The sequence below is a fragment of the Phragmites australis genome, chromosome 2, assembly GCF_958298935.1.
Source record: "Phragmites australis chromosome 2, lpPhrAust1.1, whole genome shotgun sequence".
Classification (NCBI taxonomy): Eukaryota; Viridiplantae; Streptophyta; class Magnoliopsida; order Poales; family Poaceae; genus Phragmites; species Phragmites australis.
In genome coordinates this window covers 43,999,677-44,009,533 of record NC_084922.1, presented here as the reverse complement: position 1 = coordinate 44,009,533, position 9,857 = coordinate 43,999,677, and the positions used below count along the sequence as shown (strand labels likewise).

At 47.3% G+C, this 9,857-nt stretch overlaps 1 protein-coding gene across 1 annotated transcript; it reads right to left on the bottom strand.

Moving 5' to 3' along the window:
• Positions 1-4,792: 4,792 nt before the first annotated feature.
• Positions 4,793-5,712, bottom strand: LOC133910155 (zinc finger protein 1-like). The gene has a single exon (XM_062352671.1). The coding sequence runs from the start codon at positions 5,583-5,585 to the stop codon at positions 5,061-5,063; it is 525 nt and encodes a 174-aa protein (XP_062208655.1). The 5' UTR covers positions 5,586-5,712; the 3' UTR covers positions 4,793-5,060.
• Between the last annotated feature and the right edge of the window lie 4,145 nt (positions 5,713-9,857).

Sequence of the window (9,857 nt, the reverse complement as noted above, 5' to 3'; positions counted from 1 at the left end):
CAACACACGATCTTCTTGGTTCCCATGGGAACGAGGCAAGGAGGTAGGCGATGAGGACCATCCCAAGAGCATAGAATGACTGGCAGGTGAAGGTTAGTGCATTGCGTAACATCCGGATGATGGAGATTTGTGGCACAATGGTTGTAGGCAGGGCTGTCGGTGGAACAACGATCTCTAAATCATGTTGTGTGACGATGTTGACGACCTTATTGGAGATGGTGTGGATGGGAAGGGTGTACGTGCGTTTCTCCTAAACATTGATTGCTGCTGGATGCAATGGAGGTCAATCAACCGTGGTCGCCAGATTGGTCGTGGTGGAGATGGAGGAGCTGGTGATAGCCACATCATTCGATCCACCAGGATCAATTGGCCATGCAATGGTGTGGCCATTGGTGTACGCAGGAATGCGGTAGGTGATAACGGAGTAATCCTTGCAACTTGAAGTGGATGTTGGAATAGCGATGCCCGGTTTGGTGTTGAGAAAGTCGTGGTTGCTGGAAGAATTGGTAGCTCCCATCGTCATAACATTATAGACTATTGCAGCTGGACCTTGGAACATCATACCATGGAGCAGGGCATCATTAGCCTTGCCTGCAGCAACATCACGACCTGATGCTGGTGGTGGTGCCATGCAGTGTGGATCATCATTGATTAATTCACGACCAACCACGATGAAGAATAGGTGTTTGCAATTATCATTGTCGCTAAACTTCCTGTCGCACTGAGGGCAAAGGTTGAGACACCACGTCTCCATAATCTCCTTTCTAGTGAGACGCTTTGTCGGTGTATTAGGAATCAGGGGTCCCTAAGTCCCAAGACCGAGCCGACCATCCGCCACGCGTCACCATCCCGCGAGGTCCGCCCTGCGAGATAAAAAGAAGCTAAGTTCCGGGAGAAGGTGCTCGGGACCGCCGCCTCTGGTTCCCGAGCACCCCGTTTTCCCGATGATCCACGGAGTCCAAGTACCAGGCAGGGAGTGCTCGGGAGAGAGTGCTCGGGGCTGCACGTGGCAGCCCCCGAGGACTCGGTTCCCCAAAGGCCTCACCAGAGTGCTCGGGAGAGAGTGCTCGGGGCTGCACGTGGCAGCCCCGGAGGACTCGGTCCCCCGAAGGTCTCACCAGAGTGCTCGGGGCTGCACGAGGCAACCCCCGAGGACTCGGTTCCCCAAAGGTCTCACCAGAGTGCTCGGGAGAGAGTGCTCGGGGCTGCACGTGGCAGCCCCCGAGGACTCGGTTTCCCGAAGGCCTCACCAGAGTGCTCGGGAGAGAGTGCTCGGGGCTGCACGTGGCAGCCCCCGAGGACTCGGTCCCCCGAAGGTCTCACCAGAGTGCTCGGGAGAGAGTGCTCAGGGCTGCACGAGGCAGCCCCCGAGGACTCGGTTCCCCGAAGGTTCGCGCAAGATCGTTCGACGACCCAAAGGGTCCCCTCGCCGGGGTGTCAGCCGGTCAAAGACGCGAATGCCGCATTTAATAGGCACGCGCGGCCTGACATCCTGACATTCTCAGCTGCCCACGCCCCAGTGTCAGACCCTGCCATGCTCTGACCGGGGGGCGTTGATCCATTTAATGCACGGGTCCCGTCCCGTTTCACCCGGGTGCCTCGGGATAACGTTGCCAGAATCGAAGCGCTCCGCCTGCCACCCAGCCCCGGCAGAAGAACAAGACAGGGTGGGTGCACCAGGCACCTCTGCGGCTGCCCGGCGGGCCCCCTGAGTGGCGCCGGAGGACCTCCACAGTGGCGGGTGGTCGGATACACGCTGTTATTTTTCACCGCCCCTGTCACTTCGCCGAAGCGGAATGATGACGCCTTTCTCCGTGGCACGTTGGCACGTGCGCCCCCTCTTTCCCATTCAGGATAAGTCGAGGTCGGCGCTCCTATAAAAGGAAAGGATGGAGAATACGTGAAGGAGAGACTCAGACGTTCACAGAAAAAAGCCCGACAACGCACACGCTCGAACCAGCTCAAGCCAAGCTCGAACACGAGAGCCTCAAGCTCTCTGTAAACAGCTATCCCCTGTAACCAGATACATCCTTGAAGAATTTCCTTCAAGGAAAGGTATAGCACTCACACAGGAGTAGGGTGTTACGCCTCCGTGCGGCCCGAACCTGTCTAAACCCCGGTGCACCCATCTTTCTTGCACTAGGACGATCATCACCCATCCATCTCCCACCACCGGCCGCTGTTCCGCTCCCATTTTATTTCCCAGACAAGCTCGTTCAGGATCATCCCCCCGGCCGAATCTCTAAAAAGGGGTCTCTCGGGATCCCTACGACAGGAGTTCATCCTCCGACACGCTTGATTGGCAGTAGTCATATGGGGTCGGTGTTTGGAGATGCCCTAGAGCCTCCTGCCCTAGGTATGATCTCCAAGTCGGTCGCAAGTGGCAAACGAGAGTCTGCAACTGCTGAAGTGCCATAAGCTTTGGTGAGGGACACCATGACCACGGACACCACAGAATCTTGTGTAGCATCCGTGTGTTCCTCCTGAACACTAGGGGTTGCCATAATAACAGGTTCTTCGTTATGCACGATCTGAACATCTAGGGAGACATGGGCAGCATCGTCTGGCGTTGAGATAGGGTGGAAGATCGACGTAGAGGGAACACTGATGTTCGACGTGTAGGCAATGTTGCAGGAGTGTTCATCTGCCGATGGTCGTCGAGAAGTGTTGGTCATGACCTCCGATGAAGCTGCTGATGATGGGACGATGGCATCTTGCAGGATAACGGTTGTCGGCTGTGAAGCAGCTTGCTGCAGATCATCCTTATTGTAACATGCATATGAGGCTTATGGTTGTTGTGGTAGGGGGCATGAAATCCCAAGCGTCTCCTTTGAATTATGTGGAGTGGCGAAGACGGCGAACAACTCATCGACACATTGTTGGCATTCACGGTGAAATTTCTCAAGTTGTCTGCAAATATCCGTCCACGAGGGCACATGATCGGACCTGAGTGGAGCATAAAGATTGGAGGAAATCAGAGCGCCATGGGAACTGTTCACAGGCAAAACAGCGGCAAGGGTATTGTTCACGCATTGACTAGTACCACAGGCACTGTTCATGTGAGGACCGAACATGCGGTTGTCGTTGTCGAGGTCGATTCAGTCCGTCCTGATTGCATATAATATGTAGATCTTGAGTTGACTGCAGGATCGATCCCTCCAACAAAATCCATTACGTCAGAGTGGTCTCTAATACCAGATGTAGTAGTGGTTGTTTATTAGAGGGAGGAGAGAAGGGGAATGGTGACAACGGAGGTCGCCGGTGGATATGGTGGGTGGTGGCTAGGGTTTTGGGCGCAAGGAGTCGACGATGTTAGAGAGAGTGAGGGTTGGCCAGGTGCCAAGCGCTCGGACGACAAGAAGAAAGATTTCCCTTTTAATTCTTGCTTATCTCTTTATTAATAATTTGTCTCTCTTTATATAGAGAGCTAACTTGGCCCCTAAACAATCTACTTAACGGCCAAGAAACGTTGTGGACCCAGCTACCGCTATAGTACACATGGTACTGTTCACGTGCAGCGAACAGTATCCACGAGTGGGCTTTTGGGTCGGTCGGTCTTATTGGGTCTTGGGCTGGATCTTGACCCATGATAGCTTGTTTTGTTTGTGTTGTGTTGAGGTTTTTGTTGTTCAGTCTGTTACTTTCTTCTTTAATGAAATAATATGCAGTTCTCCTACGAGTCTAAGAAAAAAAAAGAAAAATGAAACTTTATTCCATTGTAGCTCTAATTTTTCATCCGGATTAGTTCTTGTAGCTCTGATTCAAATCAGTTTTTTTTAAAGATAAATGATGTTTTTTAGACAAGGAAACTGTTCAGTAGTTGATCTGTCGAGTGTATGTCTATGTGTTATGTATGTTAATGTGAGAAGCAAACTTTACGGTATATTCTTGTGCAAATGACATAACCAAAATATGTTCTTCGAAATCTAGTTATGTCAAATTGTTCTTGTGCAATGAAATTAGGCAGGTCACTACAAGAAAATAGTGGCTTGGTTGCAATTAGTTTATATGATATTTACTGTTAGTAATATGTGAAAATACTTTTGCCATAATTGGTCAGTATTACATTTTTCATCATATAGCTATTCATTTTTATCACACTAATTTTACCTTGAAACTTGTTGATTTTTAATGTTCTAGTGCTTTTTATTTCTAGGAACATGATGTTTGATAAAATAATTCTCACATCTCGATAGCTTCGATGCCATTGTGATGATGTGCATTGACATAACGTTCTTTGCTTCATTTGCTGTATGGGCCCTGCAAGAAATTAGAGTTATAGTTATCCAAACACAAGTTATAGTTCTTTTTGTATTGTATTTGTATGGATTTCCTTGTGTAACGACGTGTTTGTTCCTGTTATTTTTGCTGATTATGTGCAGTCAATTGCATAATTAGTGTGGAATACCTCTTTAGAGCATGTTTTTTGTGTGAAAACTGAAAACTAATGAATATGCCATAGACGGTACACTGATTTGTACCATTGTCTTGTAGTGTGCAGTCACTTCTAGCTCCTTGCATAGGTTTGTTGATTCCTTTGTTGATTTTCCTAGTTCTGCAACTTTTCCCGTTCAAAATTGAGTGCATATTTCATTTTGGTGTACAATAACTGAATGCACTTAGTTATTGTTAGATCAGTTTGTTAAAGAATAGCAATAACAATATGAAATTAGTTAAAAGCAAACAAATTTGGTTGTCTTTTTGTGTTGGTTCATCAATAGCAAAAAAATGACTGGAATGAAACAAAATTCCAGTCGATTTCTTCTTTGCTTAGTCCGATAAAAAAACTGACTGGAACACAAAACAGAAGGCAGTAACTTTTCCATTGATACGGATTACATATCAGATTCTGATTGTTGTAAAAACTGACTGCAATCCAAAAGAAAGAACAAATAAATTGCAATCGACCAATAGCTTTACAAAGGGAAAACCAACTGAATCCAGGAACAGAATCTATGGACCTACAGTTAACGAAGAATTACATGCATGTCATGTTCAGGTTCAAAAAATTTAGTCACCATGCATGAACAACGCCGAATCACCACGTATATGTACACACGCTACACAAGCAGGTTGAGCAGCCGAGGCTCCGAGCTGTTATCAGCCGATTGTTCTTGACCTTGGCCATCGCTGCCGCCGTCATCCTCCAACGGCGGGAAGTTGAGGTCCGGCATGGCCTGGTCCGGCTGCGCGGCTCCGTCGGCCGCGTCTGGCGGCGCCTCGCTCCTGTGCCGTCGCATGTGGCCTCCAAGCGCCTGGCCCATGGAGAACTCGAGCCCGCAGACGGCGCACTCGTGCACCCGCGCCCTGTCCCTCTCGGCCGCGGCGCCGGCCGGGTCGCCGAGCATCCGCGCCTGCAGCCGCGTGTGGCTGGTGCGGTGCCCGCCGAGCGCCTGGAACGATGTGAACCGCTTGCTGCACGTCTTGCACTCGAACACGCCCTCGGCCGCCATCGCCCTCCTGCTCGCAGCCGGCGAAGTCGTAGATGGCTTGGCGCTGCCCGACAGCGAGAGCAGCGCGTCGGCGTGCACCCGCAGGCTGTCCATCTCCTTGCTCTCCTCCGCTTCTTGTCTCGTCAGCGTCATCACGAAGGACCGGGCAACGAACTAAAATTCCGCCAACGCACGCGCATCGCGCAGTTGATATATATAAACCGAGCCAAGCCGTGCGTGCGTACGAGCTGTGAGTTGTGACTGGACCTGGACAGGAGCATGGGGCTACCGGTGGAAGATGTGATGGGAGAGTCGTTCACGCCAGGGTTGGTGTGCGCGTGCGAACTGGCCAAGCCACCACTTGGATCAGGCTTGGACACGAAGAAACGTGACGCGGTCGCACTCGTACGTATCACATTTGCTGGTCAGTCACCCGTTGGCGCCTCGGGTCGGAACACATGGTTTGGTACGTAAACGCTTGCTTGCTTTGCTGCGCGCCTCCAGAAGCTTTTCGAGATTTCAGACGGATAATCCCGGCGTCACCGATCGCAGGAACTCGGTCCTACGTATGTGACCGCGTCTGGACCTCAGTTTTTCTGTAGACTTCCCACCGGTCCAGCACTTCAGCAGCCAGGTGCTGAACGAAGGAGAGCGTGGCTTCATAGCAAAGGGAACACATAATATCACTTAACCTGTTCAAGGATAGCTTGGCACGTGCTAGACCTAGACGTCACCTGGCAATTTCGTTTGGAGAACGTAATATCACTCTCCGTGAGCGCGTGGATCAGTTAGTTAGAGACTTAGAGCACTTGTTATATATTCATCCACTTGTGTATGAATATTCGTATTTGGCTTGTGTACATGCTTATCTTGACTATTTAGTCGGTGACTGTACGTACGTATCTTGACGAATCAAAAGTGCAATGGCCATTTCTTCACGGCAGAAGACGGCGGCTCTATGCTACCTTTCCCGGCCGAACCGCAAGGCGATCGAGCGGCCTAATCCGTCGGCGTTTACCAGGAAGAAACACATAGTTTAGTGCGCGGCGGGCGATCGGACCACGTCGGTCGCGGCGAGCCCACACGGCGGCGGACGTAAGGTGTGACGCATGGGTGCGCGAAAGCCAAGCGACGGGAAGGGTGTAAGAGGAGCCGACGAACCGTCACTTCGCCCGTGCGGCAGCCGACAGAAATATAAAAATCCAACGCGGAATTTCTCCCGGTTCGGGTTTCATGACGTTTCCTTGCATTTTGTTATGCACTTTTCTTGGGCTGAAAGCAAAGTACAAGTCCCCGAAGCGAGTTGTTTGCAGAGTTCCTCTGGAGGATCCACTGGTACAAGTCAACTTGGAGCACTGCCCAGTCGCTTGATGTGGATGTACAGGTCGTCATGCTGATGCGAGCCTTGCTCTAGACAGGCCTGGCGCAAAGCTGGTACTCCTAGAAGTAAAATACTTGGCGAGTAGTAGCTAGCTGATAGAGTTGTTGGCTGCCCTCTTCGCCGCCGTGGCGATCGGAGGGTTGCTGGAACAAGCATGCCGTCACATCGAGAAGCAGGTTGTAAGTTGTAACGGCTTGCAATTACAAGGGAAAAAATGCACAAACCCCCCATAAGTCACTCTATTTTTTAAATTTCCCCCATAAGCTATTTTGTTGCAAAAATCTCCCCAACAGTAATTTAGATTTGCAAAACTCCCCAGCAATTATTTAATCCAGAAAATAGGTTTTCTTTAATATAAAAAATATGTAAATTCTTTAATAATTTAGATAAAGGTTTTAAAAATGATTCCTTTGGTGAAATAAATGAAATGAAATGTTTTTAATTCTATTAATCTTATATATATATATGTTTTTCAATGATAAAATAAATGTTTTAATTATGAGAAAAATTTAGAAAATCTAGAATAATGTTTTAATAGGTTTTCTATATTTTTAATTATGGAAAAATGGTAAATAATTAGAAAATAAAGGGAATTTTTAATTTTTCTAGGTTTTCTATGTTTTTGATTTTAGATAACACATAAGGCAAACTTATAAGTTGCAATGGTATAAAGAGAATCTTCTCTAATTTGTCCGGCCGGCCTACCCATTGGCATGGCACTTGGCCATATTCCAGCGCTCGGCCTCTCTTCCGTAGATGCAGAGAGTTCGGTAAGATTTAGCATCAGTCTCCATTGATTTGTCGTTATTTGTGAACACAAATAATAAATAAAATTATATCCTTATTCCTCTAAGGGACATAATTAAAATATTTATTTTATCATTGAAAAACATATATATAAGATTAATAGAATTAAAAACATTTCATTTTATTTATTTCACCAAAAGAATCATTTTTAAAACCTTTATCTAAATTATTAAAGAATTTACATATTTTTTATATTAAAGAAAACCTATTTTCTGGATTAAACAATTGCTGGGGGGTTTTTGCAACAAAATGGCTTATGGGGGGATCTCAAAAATGGAGTGACTTATGGGGGGGTTTGTGCATTTTTCCCAATTACAAGAGGGGGAATAATCAAGAAGGAAAAGAAACAGGCCAACATTTTGACATGTGAGCATATTTGACTTTTGAGTTTCCAAGGGTTCTTTTTACTTGTGTGGTCCTTGCGTGTTCCAAAAGGCAGAGGGAAGGTAGAGGATGAGAGTGGAAAAGGCACAGGGGTTGTAAACTGGAAATTTCACCGGGTTTCCGGCTTTCTGCACATGTTAGGAGTGAATGGTTCTCATGTCCTGCTTTGACGATACCACCATGTGATCATCAATGCATTCAACGTTCTGCATGGATGAAATGAAATTTGGATTGGAATTCAAAATACTAGCAAGAAGAACGTGGATCTTGCCATTTTTCTATTTTGTATCACTTTCTTGAACGCCACCTTTTCTTGAGAGGACTATGTTGACCATCTAGTTTCGGATCACAGAGATGGACGAACTAGGCCGGCTGGAAGAAGACGCGTTTGTGACGGGGCCGTATATTTCAAGGCCCACAAGTCAATTCGTTTGCTCGGCCCTCTGGGACATCGACCTGGATCTTGCATTATTGCGTCTAGGCCTACCCCTTACTGTAGCAAACTAGTGGAATGTGACATGGCGATGTCGCCAGTATCCAGTCAGAAGGCAAGTTGATTATAATTGAGTTCTATGTCAGGTTGATTTGCCATCTGATGGAGCAGAAATGTGCACGACTCGGGACGAAAGATGGTCGTATCCATCTACTTCTAGTCCAGCCGGCGCACGGGGAGAGGAACAAGACCGGCGGGATTGAGAAACTTGGATTTTGACCGGAATCGTGAGCCATCTCGCCTATTTCCATGTCACCATTGGCTCCGGTCCGTTCACACGTGGCTGGTCCAGCGCTCCGGCAGTTCGGCTTCTCGTTGGTACTTAGGCTCTGTTTATCAGACCTCTTTGATTTATTTTTTTTATAGAGAGTAATTTTTTAGAAAATTGATTCTCTAAAATAAATTATATACAGAAAGTGATTCTACGCGGGAAGTGAATTAGTGAAAATTATTATTTTTAGCTTCGCAGCTTCTAGTTAATTTTAGAGAATCACTCACATATATTCCACTTAGAGAGCTAAAAACTGATGTTTTCACTTAGAGAGTTAAAAGCTACTGTTTGGCAAAACTCTCTCTAATTCTAACCGGAAAACTGTTATGAAAGCTCTGCTAAATATACCCTTTTCTAATAGAGGCTACATTGTTTGTCACTATAAGTTGTTAATTTTGGAAGGGCGGTAGAATCATAGTTCTTTTTTTTTAAAAAAGGTGGGATTTATATTAAATTATAACCACATTACATTTCATTTTACATCTAGGCCCCTGAGAAGAACATCAAATACAAAGAAATAAATCGAGGGCCTCCTCGTCATCTTCTTCCACCACCACCGACGTCGACCATCGCCGCCCCGCATGAGTGCACAACACAGACCACCGACGTCGAAGCACAGTCATCCAACCGACCTTAATGGCAAGCCCCAAATCATGGAAACGCCATAAGAACCATCGTCTTGGACCACAGCCGAAACACCTTTGACCTACTCAATGAACATCAAAGGCCACATCACCGGATCCATTGGCGCCACCACCCTCGGCCACAAGTAGGATGGAGACCCAGACCAACAGGCTACCATCGCCGGCTTGAACACCAACAACGTAGCAACACAAGACCACATTCAACTAAAACAAAAGGAGGATCAAAGATATCCCCCCCCCCCACACCATTTGCAACACGCACACACGAACATACCTCACACAGCTCTCCCTAGAGATCTCGCCGGAGATGATGTCATCATTGAAGAGAGTTCAGATAAACAAAAGCCACCATGGAGTCATCACCGACAGCTTGACAAAAAAAAAATTAACCTATAAAAACTACAAGCTACGCGAGTGGTCAATCGCCCCACCTCCCCCGAGCCAG